The sequence below is a fragment of the Callorhinus ursinus genome, unplaced genomic scaffold (assembly GCF_003265705.2).
Source record: "Callorhinus ursinus isolate GAN/ISIS: 27379988/994484 unplaced genomic scaffold, GSC_fseal_2.0 scaffold69, whole genome shotgun sequence".
In the NCBI taxonomy this organism is placed as follows: domain Eukaryota; kingdom Metazoa; phylum Chordata; class Mammalia; order Carnivora; family Otariidae; genus Callorhinus; species Callorhinus ursinus.
Window position 1 is genome coordinate 2,847,201 of NW_027397131.1, and position 23,033 is coordinate 2,870,233.

The window sequence follows — 23,033 nt, forward strand, 5'->3', positions numbered from 1 at the left end:
TATGCACAACAATGAATCATGGAACACTACATCAAAAACTAATGATGTAATGTATGGTGATTAACATAACAAAAAAAACATATTTGCACCAAGGGTTATCAGATACTTCTACACTGCCATTAAATATTGTAATATAATACCTGCTTTGGTTAATCCTTTAAAATACCATGAGTGGTCTAATTCTTGAAGACCCAATATCGCTTCATTAAAGATTTTTTTTTATAGCTCTGGTCAGCTTGGAGAAAATACAAAAGACAAAGGAAAATAAAGACGCCAATCCCAGTCTACTTTCTCCATTTTATCTTTCCATAAGCATAAATGTCACCTAAATATATCCTTACAACAAAGAAGAAAGGCACAATTGTGCAACTAACAAAGGGAAAAGGGAGTTCTTTATGAAATTTTTTCTTGTTGATTCTAAATATCTGCTTATGCTGCTGTTGAAGCCATTATCATTTTCCCAAAGTTTTGCTGAATAGATGAGATAGGGTTGTATTCCATACTGATCTTTATTGCAACACTGTTGCACTACGTGATGTAACTCTCCAGTGGAAATGTTTTCAGTAAAACTGTCAAGTGACATCCAATTTAAAATATAGTATGAGGCAACCACAAAGAAGAAATTTAAGGAAAGTCAAAAGCAAAAAGGGCTCCTTGTTTTCCTTCAATTCACTTAAAAGGCCAGCATTAGAACAAGTACCCACATGGAGGATGAGTAACAGTGACTGAGATTTTTATGAAGTAAGCATTTTATAAACTCCAGAATAACAACACTCTGGCAGACAGAAAGTTGGCACATTCCACCTGGTGCTTAATATCAGAAAATTATAAAGTTCACATAAATATACCCTCATTCACTGTTTGTGACCATGGCAAGTCCTATGTCTGATACTTCTAGCCAACATAGCCTCCTCCAGTAGCCGAGAACATGAGAACTTTTTATGGCATCTTTAGCCTCCTTAAGATGTTTTCTTACCCAGGATTAATTTATAGCAATTATGAATATGTAATTAATATGTAAAGCTGTTCCAAGGTACCTTCAGGTAGATCATTTTTTGCAGAAATGTTATTGTATTCAACGTCCCTGAATCACATAGTATTAATTGAGGGGCCACTATGGTGCAGTATACTCTGTGCTTTGGTAGAAAAACAGCACCTCATCCTTGCCTTCAAGGAAATTACAGTTGAATTGTGTTGACTATATTAATCCACAAAAAATAATTAGAAAACCATATAGCACAGGACATAGTTATGTGCTTATTGGTATAGTAAGAGTAGCCAGTATTCACCAGAAAGAGATCAACTAGAATAAAATAACAGAATGTGATTAAAGACTTTGTCTAAACCCTTCCTTTGAGATGCTGTGAATTAAGGAAGGTTTGCTCCACTGAGGAAGTGGGATTTGAATTAGACCTTAAAAAATGAGTAGACTGAAAAAAATGCGAAATTAGAAGAGATTTAACTGAATTAATTTATCTCACTTTTCCCAGTTTTGTATGAAGACATACACATAACCCATTCAATTTTGCTTTGTCAAATAATCCATAAATACATAAAGTATATGTGATTAACAATGCTTTTAATGCCAAAAGACAGCTTATTTTCTTAATCCAAAGCTCACTTTATGTAATTATTCTTTTTGCAAACTAGTAGTTGGTTATAACACTTGAATAATCTTGACAAGAAGTTGCTTTAAGCAGTTAAAGATCCAGATGCTGATCAGCATGCATTAAGTGATTCAGCTTAATTGGTTCCATCTAGATAAATTACTTACCTCCGTTCCTATCACAATTTCTTCTCTGGTAGAGTAGAATAGAAACTCATATAGCTTGTAGTGTTGAAATAAGCTGAAATACAAAATAAATGTGCAACTCTGATAAGTTTATTTTAGGAAAGAAAACAAATATGTAAGAGTATTTATTAAAGGAAAGTTGTTCATAGTGACCAAGCGAAAGACATTAAACACTAATATAGAGTTAGCTACATCTTTTATTCCAAATGAATTGTCCAGAAATGGTGAGAAACTAATGATTTACTTTTTTGAGACATTGACAGTATAACACAGTACCTAATATAAGATCGGTAAATTAATCTGTGATGAGTGGATAGGTTTGGGGTAAGGGAGCAATTAGATTGCATCTTGACTTGTTTTGGTTGACAATAAAGTGGGTGTAATGCACTGCCCCTAAATAACACCAAATTTCACATTATTTTTCATGTTTTGCTTCAAACTGGGGTCAATTTCCCTTGGAATGAATGGCACCGAATTCTATAATCTACTTCCATTATCAATTACTTCTCATGTTCTCAAACTGTTTCAAGATTAAATTAATCTCTGATAACACCTGAAAATGATGCAACATGAACTGAAATCCATTTAGAAGTTGTCTGGTTTTCTTGTAGAACATTTGATCACATGTTAAAGAGAGGAATTAATTTAAGAAAGATAATTTCTTCAGTTTTTACCCAAAGACTAGGTGGTCAGTGTATAAAAACTGTGATGAGCTATAGGATAGGAGTCTTAAAACAAGTTTTTCTAGTAAGTTTAAAGATCTCAGCAATGTATTATTGAGAGTTAAAAATTTACTGAAGGGCTGATTTCTAATATCCTGTTTGTGATAATACTTGAATTTTTCTAATTCTCTTCCTGCTGGTTGGGAAAATTAATAGACTCATAATACAGCAAAATGCCCAAGAACAAAAAAAATTGTCTTAGTGGTTTCTCTTTCACTCTGGTGCCTTTTGCTATTTAAGAAAATTGATTTTAATATAACTGAGAAATTAACATTTGCAAAATGTAGCTACAGAGCATGTATAATAATGGCTTCTCTGGAATGCTGTAATGCATCAAAGTTTCAATTCATTTGAAATCAGTGAAGAAATCCTCAGGCAGATGGGTCTCTCTGAGGTATATCAGCAGTTGATTTCACTACTAACACAATCCATTAAAAAGTGATGGGTATGCAGACTCAGTCATGTTTTTTGTTTTTTTTGTTTGTTTTTGAAAAGAAAAACCTCATGTATTCAAATTACTTATCAACTCTCAGAAAACTAACTTAGCTTTTGACATTACTTTGATTTATTGGCTAGAAAATACATCAAGATTAGTGAAGTTTGAAGATTCAATGAAGCAAAAGAAATTCAAGTTCTCCTTCCCTTACACTGCTTACCTAGAGAAAGCTTTAAGGTTAAAAATATTACACTGGCAATAACTGATTTTGAGCAGAAAAATTAAAGACTGTAGAGTATTTGGAAATAACTTGGCTTCCTCTCAGTGAATTCGTGTAAAATTTTCCTTCCATCTCATGTTACACAAAGAAGTTAATTCATAAATCTTCCTTCCTGCAATTTTATAATCTTTCAGCCTTATTCTCCTCATTACATATAGGAATTAGACTGTCTCATGCCAAAAAGGAAATTCCCTTCTTACAATGAAAATAAAATTCATGACTTGGATGCAATGGTCAAAGATGCAAGTTCGGCCAAGGCCAGGACTAGGGTAAAACAGATGAGGGGAGGGGGACACCTAAGGAGGAAGCACTTTTCAGGGCCAAGTCAATTTGCCTCCATTGCCTCACTCTGGTCCCCATATTGGCTGAGGTTCTCTAACTTGACCAAAGAACTATTAGATGACTTCCTATGGGAACAAAGTGACACTTCTGCTATGGGAATACATTTCCTCTTTCTCCTTTGCTAGGAAGACTTCCAGCTGACTCAATTCTCTAGACTATTTTGTCAAACAACTTGTCTTAGTTCTAAATCAAAGGGAGAAATAAAATGGGTCAAGACATCTGGGCTCCATTCCAGGAAGTAAGATACCCTGTTGTGCAAAGAGGGACAGTTTTGATTTTCTTATATTGAGTAAATACCTGTGCACATTACCTTCACCTAATTCCCAAGGAAGGGGTAGAATACACAATGACAGAAACTTATGTGGACCAGATATATCTAAATGATGTCTTATACTGAAAAGCTGCAGTAGCATTTATATTTGTATATACAACATAAAATATATCAATGTATATATTGCATGAGTAGATTGGTCAGTACTTACAGCAATGTTAGAGAGGAATTTTGATATTAGTTTTTTTTAAATCACAGACACATGATGGAATATACAATTTAGATTCTATGAACAGTATCAAATAAAATTTTAATTTTATTGCCAGTTAAGTTTCATGTGCTATAGGTCATATTCTAAAAACTACTCTCCCTAAATTGATGAGGGCTTTCACTGGTTGAGTAAATTTAATATCAGATTAAATTGAAACATGCTTATACTTTCAATAATTGAGTTAGCTTCATATTTATAAAACTTCTTTGTAGTCATTAAAATGAAAAATATTATGATTTAATTGCCATTAAATTTATATTTGTGGACTTATGAGTCATTCTAAATAGGAATTGTAGAAAAGGACATTTTTCTTTACACAATTTCAGTATCAATTCTAGATATCATACTAGCTGATATTTTATTTTCTGTAACAGATGCATTTAAAATGTACAATATCTTTGAAATCACAATATGAAGATTTAATGCATCAAAAATAGTTCTTATTTACTTTACATGGGAGATTAGTAATCTTTCAAATATTACTTTTTTGTTGTTGTTTTTAGAAATGAACAGCATGGGTTTAGCTGTTATGGTTAACTATCAGTCCTGGTGCCCATTATAAACCTCCAGGGCTTAGAGCTCAGATGTAATGTGTTCTTCAAAGAGAGACCTGGTGGTCTCAAATAGATAAAGGAGGGAAAGAAGGATGCTATAAAAATGTGCAGAGAATTCCTCTCACCCAGTGATTCTGATGGGCAGAAAGACCTTGGGGAATGGTTTCTCTAATTCTGGATTTCCACTCCCTTCCTTCCTCCCACACAAGGACCTTGCTTCATTCTAGTTGATATGAAGAGTACTGTAGCTTTTAGTGAGAGACACTCATTAGGAGGTATATGTTTTATATTAAGAAATCAAATTATATCAAGTGCTATCATATAAAAACACATTATATCATATACTATTAATTCATGCCAGAAACCAGTATATAAGCATTATCAAATTAAACATGTTAATATTTAAAAAGCTTCCAGACTACAGCCAGGATCCTTGCCAAGCAAATCATGAGAATGTCTAGGACATCATGCAGCACCCTTTATTTTGGAATTTTAAAACTTAAAATTGGAAAACACTGCAGTATATAGTAATGGAGGAAAAAAAGGTATTCTCCAGAAGCTTTTAGTTAGGCAAAAAAATATTTTTACCAACTCTTGTTTAAATATTTGCTAATTCTAAAAATGTTCCTTGGGAGAGATGCATGCCCTAATGCAGACCTTGTGACAGATTATATAAAAAGACAGATTTCTTAGTTCACCCATGAAGAATCACTGTAATAAAAATACTTTCCCTCCATTCACCATCATTTTCTAAGCATAAAGAAAAACTTAATGAGTTTAATTGATCAATACTACAAAATATTTCAGGGCACAGAATAGACTTGAGGAAGCTTGCACATAAATCTCTTTAATTTCTAATACAAAACATTTAAAATAAATCTTTAAAAGGAAATGAATGTTATTCTAAAATGTAAAATTTTGATTTCAAGGCCAACTACTAAAATATATAGTCTATTGTAATCAAGTCTGATTAATCTGAAAGAATAATGTTGTTAATAAAATGATATTAATTACAGATTCAGAGAAAAAAGAAATTTTTGGATAATTTATTATAATTCTAGGTGAAATTGTACTTATTAAACACAAACCTTTTTTTAAGACTGGAAGGTTAGCCAAAAACTCAATGTCCTGAATTTTATTTATTGGATGAAAAATTTTAATATTATCTCATTGGCTGAGTTAATTACAGCATAAATTCTGTAAATGCCTAAAATTTGAATTCATTTCTATTTAATAGACATTTTGTAAAAGATAATGAAATGAAAACATAAATGCTACTGAAAAAAAATCCATACCTGATTTTTAAGTAATCGATGACAGCATTGGCTTGTTTTATATTAAAGACATTCCATTCCTCATTTTTCTGTGAATGGGATGGTCCTATTTCAGCCATAACTTCTCCAAGCCATTTTATGCTGTCTTCCAAGGACATATGCAGTGCTAAAATAAGATCCAGAGAAGTCTTAAGCATTATTTTGATAGATGTTGGATCTATCAAACATAAGGACAATCCAAGATGTCCTTAATGTGCAAATATTTACTTTTTCAATATTTGTGGGGACAATGGTAATAGCAATGTTTTTAATAAGTTAATAATTACATTTTGTGTAAAAGAATAGCAGCTGACACACCCAACAATTGTAAATTACTGTAATGCTACACAATTGTCTAAAGATTTTGTTTCCATTTTAAGATGCAAAGATAATTTAAAATCTACCTAAAAATTACTTTAAAATGGAAAATATAATTTTTAATGATCTTAGAACAAGAGCATATATGGAAATGACACAAAAGTTGTTTGGATTAGCTGGTGAGGAAGACCTACATGGTAGATTCAGTTACTGTAGACAGGAGAGTTGAACTCAGAACTGAAAATGTAAAAGAACACAGTCAACCAACACTTGGCTTTGGCTGATTGTTAACATGTGGGAATTTGGGACTGAAGATTTTCAATAGATGCCAGAAATATGTATTTTTATGTAAAACATCAAGATATTTTTTTCTTTTCCAAGCTACAGACTTATAACTTATGTAAGCTGTTTCTCAAATGTATGCGTGGTGGTGGTGATGAGAGCCAGATGACAGCGCCGAGTGACGCTGACACCACTTTGCCACCATTACCAAAAATAAACAAGTCAATGATTGTGGTCTCTTTTCTTGCAACTAAAAACAAACAAAAAAGCAAAAGTATCTTGCATGGCATATGTCCAGTTGAAAAAAAAGTAGATAAATGTCAAGAGCCTTAGACTTAACATTTATAGCATCTATAATACAAACAGGAACTTCCATCTTCTTTTTCTATTTAATTATGCTCATTTTTACTTGTGTCAGGCAAAATATTACATCACACACACACACACACACACACACACGCACACTGACAGGTGACAAGTGTAGAGGTAAAACTGAAGAGTCTGGAGGTGGAGAGCTAAAAGTCTCTAGCAAAGATGAGGTTGCACCAGCTTCTTGGAGGAGGTGTCAGCTTGGGGCCTGGAGGAAGGCTCTGGGGAGCACTGTGCTGTTCCATGTGAGCCCCACCTGCCCAGTCAGTCCCAATCAAATCTCTATCTCTCCCAGGAAACCATCAGTAAACTTTCCACTTCTTGCTAATGGAGCGAATTTTTCAGGGCAGCAAGAGGGGGTAATGCACAGGATTTATGAGAACATAAGCTGATTGTTGGACAGAGCTTCCAGTTACACAGCTACTCTTTCACTCTGGGATGTGTTATGACCCCAGATTACTGATAAAATGACAGTAAAGCAATTAAAAATTTTAGGAAGACACTATAAGCACTAATTTGCAATTTGTTTCTTCTAGATTCTTTTCTATCTGTAGGAATTAGAATGAAGCAAACTATGTAACAATTAAAAACTGGTTTAATGGAGGGCAATTGGTCCCTTTTTCATAGCTTCCCTCCAGATCGTCTTTTATATATGTCAGATACATGAATTATTGCTGGATAACTGGGCTTTCCTATATCATTCTAAGGGGAGCTCAATTATTATTGTGTATTTCTTTTCCTATGATAAACTTCTTTTGAAACATTCTTGGGATAATTTCAGAAATGAAATATCTGTTGGATAAAAGCAATTCAAAATCAAATGGGGTGGGAGGGATGGGGTGGCTGGCTGATGGACATTGGAGAGGGTATGTGCTATGGTGAGTGCTGTGAATTGTGTAAGACTGTTGAATCACAGACCTGTACCTCTGAAATAAATAATACACTATATGTTAAAAAAAAAAGAAGATAGTAGGAAGGGAAAAATGAAGGGGGGGAATCGGAGGGGGAGACGAACCATGAGAGATGATGGACCTTGAAAAACAACCTGAGGGTTCTAGAGGGGAGGCGGGTGGGAGGTTGAGTTAGCCTGGTGATGGGTATTAAGGAGGGCACATATTGAATAGAGCACTGGGTGTTATATGCAAACAATGAATCATGGAACACTACATCAAAAACTAATGATGTAATGTATGGTGATTAACATAACATAATAAAATTAAAAAATGAATGGATTAAAAATCTGAATCATTTTATTACTAAAATGGTATTAATTAGAGATGCAGAGAAAAAAGAAATTCTTAGATAATTGATTATAATTCTAGATGTAATTACACTTACCAAGTACAAAAATACATTTATATGACTATTTCCTTATGTTGAAATATAATTGACATTTTAAAACTGTTTTTCTATTCTCATGTCTTTCTATAGATAACGGCTTTAAAAATAAGAAAGTTATCATTTCACTTATCTAACTGAAGTATTTGCTCTTTTAAAAATCACATTTAGTGATGTGATTAAAATATGAAAGATTAAACCATTTAAATAGTAAGGGCTGTTAGAAATAAAATTTATCTTTGAAAATTTAGGGTAATGAAAGAACATGCTAGACATAATTAGTTGGAAGACTTAAGATAGTACCTTATAATTGCTACTGACTAGCTAAGTGATCTGAGTTTCATTTTCTATATCTATAAATGAGAATAAGATCAATTTTCAAAATTATAGTGCTGTTGTGAGGATTAAATAAGACATGCATGCCAAATATTTGGGAAACTGAAATGATATGTACACTAGTATATTACGTATGTGTAGTGCTTTCTAGAATCAGCCTAAATCTGGCAACATTTGATATAGTAGTAGGGAGGGTGAGTTCTCACTCACTGGGGCTGATGCTTGTGACTTTAAGAAGTTATTTAATCTTTCTAAATCTCATTTATTTTTCTCATTTTTAAAATGGGGAGAATAATAGAACTATTTCAAGGTTGTGTGTGAATTAAACAAGACAGAATTTGGAAAGCAAATGCACTGTGACTGGCACAAGTCGATCCTACCAAAATGTTACCTATTATTATCATTCCTATTTAGGGGAAAACAGTCAATTTCATAGAACTAAAAGGTATTCTATGGTTATTTGCTAATAGTCATGTTATGTACAGGGGAATAAATCTAGGCCCATGGACCTGGACAGAGGTCAAACACCCAGTCTAATACTTGACAGCTTGTCCTCGGTTAGGCTCTGGAAAAACTAGACCCCAAGATCGATACTGTTTTTTGTTTGTTTGTTTAAAGATTTATTTATTTATTTGAGAGAGAGAGAGAACAGGAGTGGGAGGAGCAGAGGGAGACAGAGAGAGAATCTTCAAGCAGACTCCATGCTGAGCGCAGAGCCCGACCTGGGGCTTGATCTCAGGATACTGAGATCAGGACCTAAGTGGAAACCAAGAGTCAGTTGCTCAACCGACCGTGCCACGCAGGCTCCCCAAAATGTATATTTTCCATGTTGCATAATCTTTTAGTTTGATCCACTCTGATTCCAGGTGGGTTGTCTGCAGTATGCCTTGTAGCACAAGTTTGAGACAAGGAACAGATCAGAAACTGAATCAGTAGAAAATGCAGTTCCCTCACTAGAATTTTATTAATGGGCAACCACGCTACAGCTAACAGCCCCAGCTACATTCTTCAGTGCTTTTTCTAAATGTTGCTGGATGGGAATGTTCACTGTGGGCTCAGGCCACTACCACCTCTTAGTTTAAGTGTAAACAGACTTTACCTCCTTCTCTGGCATGCTTGGCTAAAATTATATTCTTTCCTGATGATAGTTATAACCTTGTTAGGTTTAAAGGTTTAGGGGGATTTTTTTTTTTTTCCTGCCAAAAGGAGAAACTAGATCCCTGGCTTTTTTTTCTGGTTAGGTTTTACATATGTACTTTCACTCTCTCCTAGTTTATGAGTAGCTGGATGGATCCCGCTCAAGTTTTTAAAATTCATTTTTTAACTGATATCAACAATATAAAATTTAACACAAAAGAAATATTTTCAAGTCAGTTGTAAGTTATGGAAACAATTTAAAATGGAAATATCTTGTCAAATTTGGAATGTGAGATTCATGAAAATGTTTTACTTCTCTTTATTCTGTTTCTAGTTTGTGAACACTCAGCTAAAAGGTTGCAAAGCATAGGACTGTTCATGTCATATTTTCTTTTTTACAATTTAATTTTTGCATAGGTGATATATTCACATGGTTCAAAAACCATATGTGAAGATATATTGTGAAAAGACTTCCTCAACCTTTGTTGCACACATGCCTAGTTCCCACACCCTTCCCTACAGAAAATTTTTCCCCAGTGTTATTGAGAAATAATTGACATATGTCATTGTGTAAGTTTAAGGCACACAGCATGATTTATTGTGAAATGATTGCTGCAATGGGTCTAGCTAACGTCCATCTCATATAGATACAATAAAAAGAAAAGAAAGGAAAGAAGATAAAGAAAAAAATGTTTTCCTTGTGATAAGAACTCAGGATTTACTCTTTTAACAACCTTCCTATATATCACACAGTGGTGTTAACTGTAGTCATCATGTTCATTACATCCCTAGTACTTATCTTGTAACTGGAAGTCTGTAACTTGACCGCCTTCCACCTCTGATAACCACAAGTCTGATCTCCTTTTCTATAGGTTTGGTGTTTTGTTTCTTTGTTTTTTGTTTTAAATTCCACATGTAAGTATGATTGTACAGTATTTGTCTTTCTCTCCCTGACTTATTTCATTTATCATAATGCCTTCAAGTTCCATCCATGTTGTCACAAATGGTAGGATTTCTTTGGTTTTTATGGATGAATAATATTCCATTGTTATATAAACACCACAACTTCTTTATTCACTCATTCATCAATAGACACTTAGGTTGTTTCCATATCTTGGCTATTATAAATAATGCCAACGTGGGGGTACAGATATCTTTTTGAGTTAGTGTTGTAGTTCCCTTTGGATATACTCCCAGAAGTGGGATTGCCAGATCATATCATTGTTCTATTTTTGTTTTTTGAGGAAACTTCATATTGTTTTCCATAGTGTTTGTACCAGTTTACAATCCCACCAACAGTGCACAAGGGTTCCCTTTTGTTCACATCCGTGCCAGCATTCGTTATCTCTTGTTTTTGTTGATGGCCATTCTAACAGGCATGGGGTGAGATTTCACTGTGGTTTGAATTTGCATTTCCTTAATGACTAGTGATCTTTTCATGAACCTATTAGCCTTTTGAATATCTTCTTTGGAGAAATATCTATTCAAGTCTTTTGCCTATTTTTATATTGGGTTATTTATTTTTGTTCTATTGAGTAGTAGGAGTTCTTTATATATTTTAGATACCTATGGAAAGTTTTTATTAGTTTTTTTCCTGTGTTTTCCTAGTATTTCTTTTTTTAAAGATTTTATTTATTTATTTGACAGAGAGAGACACAGTGAGAGAGGGAACACAAGCAGGAGGAGTGGGAGAGGGAGAAGCAGGCTCCCCGCTGAGCAGGGAGCCTGATGCGGGGCTCGATCCCAGGACCCTGACATCATGACCTGAGCCGAAGGCAGATGCTTAATGACTGAGCCACCCAGGTGCCCTGTATTTCTTTGTATATATAACAAAAACATAAATTCTGAGCCACCCAGGCACCCTGTATTTCTTTGTATATATAACAAAAACATAAATTCTCATGTTTGTCTTTCATAAACAAAATCACACAATTCTACACCTTGCTTTACCTCAATAACAATATACAATTCCCCATACAACACCCAGAAAATGTCCTCACTCTTTTCTTTTTACAGCTGCATAGTATTCCATGTTAGGGATGAGTTAATCCCTGTTGATAAACTTTTAATGTCAGAGTAGTTTTAGCTTGACAGAAAATTTTCAGAAATATCACAGAGAGTTCCCATATAACCCAGTTTCCCATATTGCTAACATTGCTGTGGTACATTTGGCACAACTAATGAACAAATATTGATACTTTATTATTGTCTAAGTTCATACTTTCTTTGGATTTTTTTAGTTTTTAGTTTTTTATTGAAGTCTTTTTTTCTGTCCCAAGATCCCATCCAGGATACCATGTTACATTCAGTCATCATGTCTCCTTAGATTCACGGCTTCTCAGACTTGCCCTAGTTTTGAAAGCCTCAACAGTTTTGAGAGGTACGGGTTGGATATTTTGTAGTAAGTCCTTCAATTTCGGTTTGTTTAATATTTTTCTCATGATTAGACAGGGGTTAATGATTTTGGGGAGGAAGACCACAGTGCCATTCTTATCACATTATATCAAGGGCATATGATATTCAACATGGCTCTTCATTAATGTTGCCAGCTTTAGTCACCTGAGACAGTATTTATTTGGGTTCTCTACTGTAGAGTTCCAGTTTATCCCCCTTCCCATACTGTCCTCTTTGAAAGAAAGTCACTGTGTAGTCCATACTGAAGGGGTGAAGAATTGTGCTTTAACTTCTTAAGGGTGAATTATTTACGTAAATCATTAAGAATTCTGTATGGGAGATTTGTATTTTACCCAGTTGATTATTTATACAAATCATTAATTTGTATCAGTATGGATTTGTGGATGTTAATTTTATACTTTGGACTATAATTCAATATACTATGTTATTTTGTTCAAATTGTTCCAACTTTAGACATTGGAAGCTTTTCATTTGGCTTCTCTATTCCATTGACATACCACCATCATTTTGATTTTTTGAGCACTTACTCTTAGCCACTACAATATGCCCCAGGCTCATCTTCTGTATTCCCTGCTCCAGGTCTACAATCAGCCATTCCTCTAAGGAGCCCTGGTTCCTTTTATCTGAGAACTAAATTATAAACCAAGACCTGGTTCCTGGGTATGCTCATTAATACTGTCATTGCTTCTAGGCCCTCTCTGTGGACAGAGCTAAGAAGTATATGTGTGTAAACTTGACATAGAACTATACATCTGTATCTACATTAAATTAAACATGAGTTCATGCTAATGTCTCCAGGTGATATTTCTAATTTTTTGCTTTTACAAACATTACTGCAACTGATAACTTTATATATGTGTGTGTAAGTGGATATATAGGATAAATTCCCAAACATGGAAGTACTGGGTCAAAGGGGACAGTACCTTTGTAAATTTGATAGATAGCTGCTAACCTAAACTTCACAGGGGGTTTTAAATATATACTTCCATTAGAAATATCAGATAGTACCTATTTTCTTATAGCTTTGAGAGCACAAAATGCTACCAAAATTTTACAGTTTTGTCAATTTGATATATAACAAATGACATTTCTGTGTAGTTTTAATTAGCATTTTCCTTATTATCTTTAATGCTAAACTTTTCATTTAAGAATCACTTGTATGGGGCACCTGGGTGGCTCAGTCGGTTAAGCTTCTGACTCAGTGTCAGGACTCTCAGTTTCAGATTGAGCCCTGTGTCAGGCTCTGCACTCAGTGGGGAGTCTGCTTCAGATTCATTCTCCCTCTCCCTGTGCCCCTCTCCCTTCGTGCGTGTTCTCTCTCTCTCTCTCAAATAAATAAATGAAATCTTAAAAAAAAAAAAGAATCTCTTGTATTTATTTAGTCATATCCTTGGCTTACTCTTCTGTTGCATTGTTGGTCTTTTTCTTCTTGCTTCTGCATGCTCTTTTTATATTATAGAACTTAATAGTTTGCTGGTGTCTGAGATGCAATAATTTCCCCAGTAACTTATTCTTCTTTTGATTTTTCTTTTGGTATTTTTTCTTTGTAGACTTTGGACTTTTATATACCAACTTTAATTATCTTTGTCTTTATGGCTTTGGAATTTTGAGGCATAGTTATAAAGGTCTTCCCCATCCAAGGTTGTAAGAAATTAATCCATGTTTTCCTACAACATTTTTATAGTTCCAATTATTTTACATTTAAATAAACAAGTGATCAACTTGGAATGTATTCTGGTTTATGGACAGAAAGAGGGTTGGATCCAATTTTATTTTTTCTAGATGGACACAATATTATTTATTGAATAGTACATATTTTCATCATAGATTTGAGATGTCATTTTATCAAATACTGAATTCCAATGGTTGGGTCTATTTCTAAACTTTCTATTCTGTTCTTTTGGTCTATTTAGTCATTAACCACTGTGTTCAAATATTTGAGATTTTATAACACTACTACTACTGCTAATAACAAGATATGCTATAACTTATTACACTTTTTAAAGACAATTTGTATTTGCTTATTTTCCATATTTTTGTTAGAATCACCTTGCCAGTAAGTCACCTCTAGGCAAAAATATCAACAACAACAACAACAACAAAACTGTTGGTATTTTTACTGCAATACTAATATTATACATTAACTTAGAGAGATTTAGCATCTTTAGGATGTGGAGTGTTTCCAAGAATGTTGGTTTTTCTCCAGTTTTGAAAACTTCCTTGTGACCTTTAAATGTGCTTTGAAGTTTTTTTCATATAGGACTTGTACATTTCCTTTTAAAGTTTATTCTTTTTTTTTTTTTTTTTTGTCAGAGCATATATATTTTTTCTTTCATTAAATCCCTTTGTTTTGGGGCACCTGGGTGGCTCAGTCGTTAAGCGTCTGCCTTCAGCTCAGGTCATGATCCCAGGGTCCTGGGATTGAGCCCCGCATCGGGCTCCCTGCTCCGCGGGAAGCCTGCTTCTCCCTCTCCCACTCCTCCTGCTTGTGTTCCTTCTCTCGCTGTCTCTGTCAAATAAATAAATAAAACCTTTAAAAAATAAATCCCTTTGTTTTTCTACATAAATATATATTTTTAAAATTATTATTAGATTTCCTCAATTTTTACTTAATATTTTTTTTCTGTTCAAGGATCCCATCTAGGATACCACGTTATATTTAGTAATCCTGTCTCCTAAGTTCCCCTAGAGTGATCATTTCTCAATCTTTTCTTGTTTTTGATAACTTTGTCAGTTTGGGAGGCACCAGTCAGAGAGTGTGTACAATGTTCCTCGATTTGGGTTTGTCTAATGTTTTCCTCATGGTTGACACGAGTTATGGGTTTTGATAGCTTTGCCTATTTTCAACAGGATTGTTTGTTTTCTTATTGTTTTGAGAGCTCTTTATATGTTATAGAGACAAGTCTTTTGTCAAAGATGTGATTTACAGATATTTTTTTCCCTGTCTGTAGCTTGTCTCTTCATTCTTTTAACAGTGACTTTTCATAAAACAAAAGTTTTATGACTTTATGAACTTTATCATTTTTTCCCTATATGCAGCATGTTTTGGGGGTCATGTCTAAGAACTTCTTGTAAAACTCCAGGTCATGAAGATTTTCTCCCAGTTTTCTTCTAAAAAATTTATAGTTTTACATTCTAACTTTATATCTATGATCTAATTAGAGCTAATTGTATCAAATAAAAGGTTTAGGCTGAGCTATATATTTTTTCAATATAGATAGAAGTTGTTCCAACATTTGTTGAAAAGACTACACTGTTCTGTTGAATTCCTTTTGTGTATTTATCAAAAAAATCAGATAACCATTTTTGCATCAGTATATTTCTGAATTCTGTCTTCTGTTCCATTGATCTATAGTTTATTTTATTTTTTTAAAGATTTTATTTATTTATTCATAAGATCAGACAGAGAGAGGCAGAGGGAGAAGCAGGGTCCCCGCGGAGCAGGGAGTCCGATGCAGAACTCGATCCCAGGACCCTGGGATCAGGACCTGAGCCGAAGGCAGATGCTTAACCATCTGAGCCACCCAGGCATCCCCACTGATCTATATTTTATCCCTTCACTAATTCAACATTGACTTTATAACTTCATAGTAAGTCTTAAAATTGGGTGTATGATTTTTGCAGCTTTATTCTTATTTTTTGAAGTGGTTTTAGCTATTCTATTTCCTTAGCCATTCCATATAAATTTAAAAATCAGCTTGAGTATGTCTAGAAAAAAAATCCTGCTAGGATTTAGATTGATATTGCGTTAAATCTACAGGTCAATTTGGGAAGAACTAAGATCTTTACCATGTGGAAACTTCTAATCCAACAACACAGTATGTTTTTCATTTATTTAGGTTTTCTTTCATTTCTTTTGTCATCATTTTGTAGTTTTTAGCATACAGATCTTGTACATTTTTGTTACATTTATACTTAAGTATTTCCTTTATTTTTTGAGCTATTGTAAATAATGCTATTTATTAAAATTTTGGAATACAATGTATATTGCTAGCACATTGAAATACAATTGACTTCTGTGTTTTGACCTTATTCTTGCAATCTTGCTTAACTTACTAGTTCTAGGATTTTTTAAAATTCTGTTTCATTTTTTATATAGACAATCCTTTCATCTGAGAACAGGGGCTGTTTTACTTCCTCCTTCCCCTTTATTTTTTTTTTTACTCAACTGCACTTATTCCTAAGACTTTCTTTCAGTCGTGTTGAATAGGAGTAGAAGTGGTAAGAGTAGACATTCTTGCCTTGACCCTGATTTTATGGGGAAACCATCTGGTCTTTCACCACTCAGTATAACAATAGGTTTAGGTTTTTTCATAGATGTCTTTTATGATATTGAGGAATATTACTTCTTTTCTTAGTTTTCTGACTCTTTTCTAAAATAATGAATGGATGTCATATTTAGTCAAATGCTTTCTCTGCATCTATTTATATGATCATATGGCTTTTCTTCTTTAGATTATTTTCATTGATGAGATTTTCAAATATTGAACCAGCTTTGAATTTCTGGGATAAGCCCTAACTGGTCATGTGTACTATTTTTTTATATGTTGCTTGATTCATTTTGATAATGCTGTGTTGAAAAATTTTTTGTTTATGTTCATGAGGTATATTGGTCTGTAGTTTCTCTCCCTCCTCCTCCTCCTCCTTTTGCTGTTGTTGCTATTCTTCTCTAGACCTGGAGATTGTTTCCTAAAGTTGAATAATTCAATCACTTAAAGAGTTATAAGACTATCATGTTATCTATTTCATCTTGCACAAGTTTTGCTGGTTTGTGATTTTGGGGGATTTGGTTCATTTCCTCTTTGTTTTCTAATTTATGTATATAAGTAGTTTTTTCCTAATATTCTGTTAATGTCTGCAGAGTATCTAGTGATATCCCCCCCTTTTTTTATACCTGATAATGATAATCTGTGCCTTGTATCTTTTTTTTTCCTCAGTCAAGTTTTGCTTCATGTTTATCAATTGTATTGATGTTTTCAAATATCCAGATTTTGGTTTCGTTGATTTTGTCTATTGTTTTTTTTTCCAGTTTCATTGATTTCTGTTCTTTATTATGTCTTTCTTTTCTGCCTGATTTCTGCTTATTTTTTTAAAACTGGTTTCCTAAGGTTTAAGTTTAGATTATTAATTTTAGATTTTTTTCTATGTATTTAATGATAGAAACCTCCCTGTTATCATTGATTCAGCTGTACCATATAAATTTTCACATGTTTATTTTCACTTAAAAATCTTCTACCGGCGCCTGGGTGGCTCAGTGGTTAAGCATCTGTCTTCAGCTCAGGTCATGGTCCCAGGGTCCTGGGATCGAGCCCCGCATTAGGCTTCCTGCTCTGCGAGAAGCCTGCTTCTCCCTCTCCCTCTGCCCCTGCTTGTGTTCCCTCTCTCGCTGTCTCTCTCTCTGTCAAATAAATAAAATCTTAAAAAAAAAAATCTTTTCTAATATCTGTTGAGATATATGACCCACATACTATTTAGAACTGTGTTATTTCATATGTGTTTGAAGATTTTCCTGATATATTTCTGTTATTAATTTCTTGTTCAATACCTTTATGATCAGAGAATATATTTGTATGATTTCAATTATTTTAAATTTAAGGTTGTTGTATGACCCAGAATACGGTCCACCTTGATGAATATTCCACGTGCACTTGAAAACAGTGCCTCTTCTGTTTTGGGTGGACTGTTCTGTAAATGTCAATTAGACCCAGTTGGTTGATGGTGTTTTTCTTTTGGTTTAGTCTCTTTGTAGTCCAGTCAGCCTCCTGAATTTATATATTTATGCCTTTTGCCAAATTTGTGAAGTTTTCAGCCATTATTTCTTCAAATGTTTGTTTAGCACTTTCTCTTTTCTCTTTTCTCTTTCTCCTGTCTTTCTGAGACTCTAACAATATGTATATTAGAACTTTGGTTGTCCCGCAAGTCCCCAAAGTGAGGTTTTGTTAATTTGTTTGCCAATCTTTTTCTCTGTATTGTTCAAGATTGGATAATTGCTATCATTCTATATTCAAGTTCACTGATTTTTTTCCTTTGTCTCCTCTCCATTTTGCTATTATTTCTATCTAATGAGATTTTAATTTTGGTTATTGTATAATTTTATTCTAAAATTTCCATTTGTTTCTTCTTTATACCTTCCATTTTTTTTCATGATTCTTTTTATTTTAACATTTATTTCAAGGATGTTCACAATTGTTCATTTAAGCACTTTTGTAATACCTGTTTCAAAGTCTTTAACATATAATCTCAATATCCATTTAATCTCATTATTGGCATCTATTTATTATTATTTTCCACGCAAGTTGAGATTTACATGGTTCCTTGCTTGCCAAGTAACTTTGGCAATGTTGTTGAAATATATTTGTTCATTTGTTCATTAGGGGAAAAAAAACAACCAAAGTCTGTCTGATCAGTTAATTTCATAACAAATTTGTTTCATTATCAAGTTTAATTATTTTTTCTTCTATCAGTTATTTATCTCTTTGTTTTTTAAAGATTTTATTTATTTGAAAGAGAGAGTGAGAGAGAGAGAGCATGAGCAAAGGGGAGGGAGAGAGATAAGCAGACTCCCCACTGAGCAGGGAGCCCAACGTAGGGCTCAATCCCAGGACACTGGGATCATGACCTGAGCTGAAGGCAGATGTTTAACCTACTGAGCCACCCAGGCGCCCCCAGTTATTTAACATGGCACTACATACTTACATATAAGCAAAGATAAGATTCTCCCACTTGCAGAGAAGGAAAATAATGCTTTTTTCTCCTCACATACAAGAACTACCAATTCTTCCCTTGTAAGAATGACTAGGAGTAGGAAGGGTGTATAAGGCATGAGTGGCTTCTCTATTAGTTTTGCTAGTTCACTTAAAATTTCTCCTGCTAGAAACTGACAACCAGAACAGAATAGGCTTTTTGTGGCCACAAATAGGCACCCACATATTTTGACAATTCTGTTGTCAATTCTTTAGGGAGAGCAAGGTCTTCTACCTGCTCATTAAAAGAAGAAGAAAAGAAAGTAAAAACAAGCAAACAACCAAAAAGCAAAGAAAAGTTTAAAAAAAGTAAGGAAAGGAAAAAAAGGAAAGAAGGAAGGAAGGGAGGGAGGGAGAGAGAGGGAGGAAGGAAGGAGCAAGCTCTCCACTGACATAAGCATGTCTTTTTTTTAATTTTTAAAAATAATTTATTTTTATTAACATATAATGTATTATTTGTTTCAGGAGTACAGGTCTATGATTCATCAGTCTTACACAATTCACAGTGCTCACCATAGCACATACCCTCCCCAATGTCCATCACCCGGCCACCCCATCCCTCCCACCCCACACCACTCCAGCAACCCTCAGTTTGTTTTCTGAGATTAAGAGTCTCTTATGGTTTGTCTCCCTCTCTGGTTTCATCTTGTTTCATTTTTTTCCTCTCTTCCCCTATGATCCTTTGCCTTGTTTCTTAAATTCCACATATCAGTGAGATCATATGATAATCATCTTTCTCTGATTGACTTATTTTGCTTAGCATAATACCCTCTAGTTCCAGCCACGTCATTGCAAATGCAAGATTTCATTTCTTTTGATGGCTGCATAATATCCCATTGTGTATGCATGTATATATGTATATATATATATATATATATATATATATATATATATATATATATGCCACATCTTCTTTATCCACGTCTTTCAATTGAGACACAAATACCCTTGGGTTTATAGTGCTCATGGGCTTTTTTTTAATGGAGCTTTATTTATTATTATTATTTTTAAAAAAATATTTTGGGGGTTGGAATTTTATTTTTTTTATTATGTTCAGTTAGCCAGCATATAGTATATCATAAGTTTTTGATGTAGTATTCAACGATTCATTAGTTGTGTATAACACCCAGTGTTCACCACAGCACGTGCCTTCCTTAATACCCATCACCCGGTTACCCAATCCCCTCAACCCCTTCCCTTCTGGCCTTTTGATTATATACTTTGAGATTCAGGTTCTAGTTCTGTAGGTTCCCAGCTTGCAACCTTGTCCTCTGGACTCCTTTCTCAGCTCTGAGACCGTGGTTATAATACCTCCCATGCAGGAGTTGCTCTGAGGTTCAATAATGCATGTTAAAGATTAGAACAAAACAGTGCCTAGCACACAGAGCTGGCGATATATCAGTGATAGATTTCTTTCTTCCAAGAAGCAATTGTATTTATTCTGAAACAAAATTTATCACAATGAAAAGTGCTCTAAGGAAGAATTTTCAAATTTCCTATAGTAACTCATTCCAATGTTATATATAAGAAAAAAAGTCACAAAATCTAAGTGTATGTGTGCAATGTCTATTTAATGGGGCTTAGATATCGACAAAAGTACCTCCTCTCATTAGTCATTTCTGAGTAATCCCAGTAATACTAGTAGGTAAGATGAAATGAAAACAGTTCAAACAATGAAAAAATACCTAAATAAATGTGAACTATGTGACATTTTGGGGATGGATGGCATTGATAAGATTTTTAAATGAAGCTAACATATCTTTGGCAAGTTAATTAAGAGAACTTTAGCCTGTTAAATACTGTTTGAAATTTTACAACTTAATGAAGGTGTGGACTATATATCTTTGCTCTATCCAGAAAAAAATCCCATAATTTTCACTGAAGGAATTACAATAAAATTAGGAACTTTTGCTTTAGAACATTAATTTAAACAGTGGACTAAATTTTCTTTTCTTAAAAAAAAGAAAAATAATGTACTTACTTCTAAGATTATGAAGTAACATATCTAGTAAAGTCATAAATTTTGAATACTGAATAACAGAAAATTGCATTCCTCTAGCCCACAAAAATCCAGATACATAATAATCCAGTAGAATGGCTTCCTTTAAACAGGTGTGAAGGTTTTTGAAATTCAAAAACTTTTTCAGTTTTCTGTAATAAAAAGAAAAATCCAGACATTAAAATCAGATTAGTGAACAGTTCCTTTTCTAAATTTTGAAAATGCAGATATTTTTCTTGAATGAAAATTCTGTAATTCCCTACATCTAAAATTATCAAAATCCTAAGTCTAAAATGACGTTCAAAAGGAAACAGAAAGGGGGAAGTTATATCAAAATCCTAAGTCCAAATGACATTCAAAAGGAAACAGAGGGAAGAGGAAGAAGAAATGAAGAGAGCAATCATGAGCATTCTTGTTGGTCTTCTGCCTCCACTTCCTCTACTCTTGTAATTCTCCTCCTCACCTTCCTCCTCTTCTTCCTTCCTTTAGTATCTTTTTTCCGTTTATAATCAAGTTTGTTTCTGATGACATTCTGGAACTATATTGTTAAATATTTGTTGTTTTCTTTTTTGAAAAATTCAAATTATGTCTGTTTTACGCATTTTGTCTATAGCTATAATTTTCTATTAACCTTCAAAACTTTTTTCAAATCATTTCCTTTTCATTTTATATACTTTTCTCAATACTGTCTTCTAGGTCCCTTAGTGTTTTCAGCAGTGTTAATTCTCCCTTGGGTTGCTTACAGAGCTCACCTCTGTAAGATCTTTTCTACTCTTTGCTTTTTTACATGCTTTATCACCTTTATTTCTTGTTATCTCTTCCTTGAGTTTTTATATCTCTGTTTTATGCTCTTGTTGTGGTTGCTTCATAAGTTTTTTTTTAATTCATGATAAATGTTTGACAGTATCTGCTCATGGCTATATTCATTTGGTTGTGTTTTCTTTCCTGTATTTTTCCCCCATTCTTTAATTACTTTTTTTTCTTAAAATGGCTTTGTATGCATATTCCTTGTTTTGTACTCAGACTTGGCCATGTGACAAACTATTTTCTGTACAGAATAAGTTTGTGTCATTTATTCTAGTTTTTTACTCTTTTTTTTCAATTAGTGGGGGGAAGAAAAATAAAGTAGGATAGGTTCTTATTACCATCACATAAACAATCTATTTCTTGTAAATATGGGAATTATCTGTTCCAAGCCTGTACATCCTGGCCCTGCTGTTGCAAACAAGAGTTCTTGAAATGGCACTTCAGGGTTTTCTTCTCACCCAGGAGAATAATTTATATTTTTTAACTCACTCTAAGATCTTCAACTATGTGTATCTTTCTTGTTCTTTCTCCTCCACTTCTGCTTGATCTATAATGCTTCTGGCAGTCATCCTCTATTTTGTGGTTTGAGCATACAGGATTCTCCTTGTTTGGACAAAGATGTTATTGGTATTTCCTTGTTGCTTATATGTGGTTTCTGAGGAACTGTGTGTGGGTGTGTGACAACTTTATACTGCCATTTTCAAAAAAGGAAATCCTTATTATTCATAATATTGAAATAGATTCTATAATCAGAATAATAAATATAGCAGGATTAAACAAGTTTGGGAAAAAATAAAGCTGATGTTGTATTTAACTCTCTAACATCCATCTCATCTACAGTGGTGTCAAGGTAGACCTCAACCCTGAAAGTGAGTTCTGATTCCTCTAAAACAATTATGATAATCTCTCCCTCTTCCCATAATGCCATATAATGGCATTCAGTATATGGTATTCTCTATAGTAACTACTGGTCTATGGTGAGCACTCCCCTACTAAATTGTTCTAATTCCTAACTAAGGGTAAGACTTATTTTCTTCTGTGGAATCAAAATACAAAAGAGTAAATAAGTAGGTTTGGTTGTTACTGGCAGCCATCTTATAAGAAATATCAATTCTAAAATTATAATCATTTCTTGATGATACTATTGAGGCCTTGGGTCAATCAACTCTGGAGTTAATCTATCTCTGAACATTCTGTTCCCAATAGTTAGTCTTCCTTCTAACTGTACTTTTCATCTGCCATCTCCATGCTGTTCTTTTAAAAAATTAAATACTTGACTTAAATATTTGCATGTGCTCTTTGCTTTTC

General features: G+C 33.7%; 1 protein-coding gene across 2 annotated transcripts in view; it reads right to left on the minus strand.

Annotated features, from left to right (window-relative positions):
* Positions 1-23,033, minus strand: part of CABCOCO1 (ciliary associated calcium binding coiled-coil 1) — a 119,654-nt gene that overhangs the window by 80,518 nt on the left and 16,103 nt on the right. For both annotated transcript variants that reach the window (XM_025850126.2, XM_025850127.2), the window contains 3 exons: positions 20,901-21,070; positions 5,964-6,108; positions 1,775-1,847 (listed from right to left, as the gene is read on the minus strand). In XM_025850126.2, the coding sequence (XP_025705911.1) occupies positions 1,775-1,847; positions 5,964-6,108; positions 20,901-21,070 (388 nt within the window). The remainder of the gene's footprint in view (positions 1-1,774; positions 1,848-5,963; positions 6,109-20,900; positions 21,071-23,033) is intronic.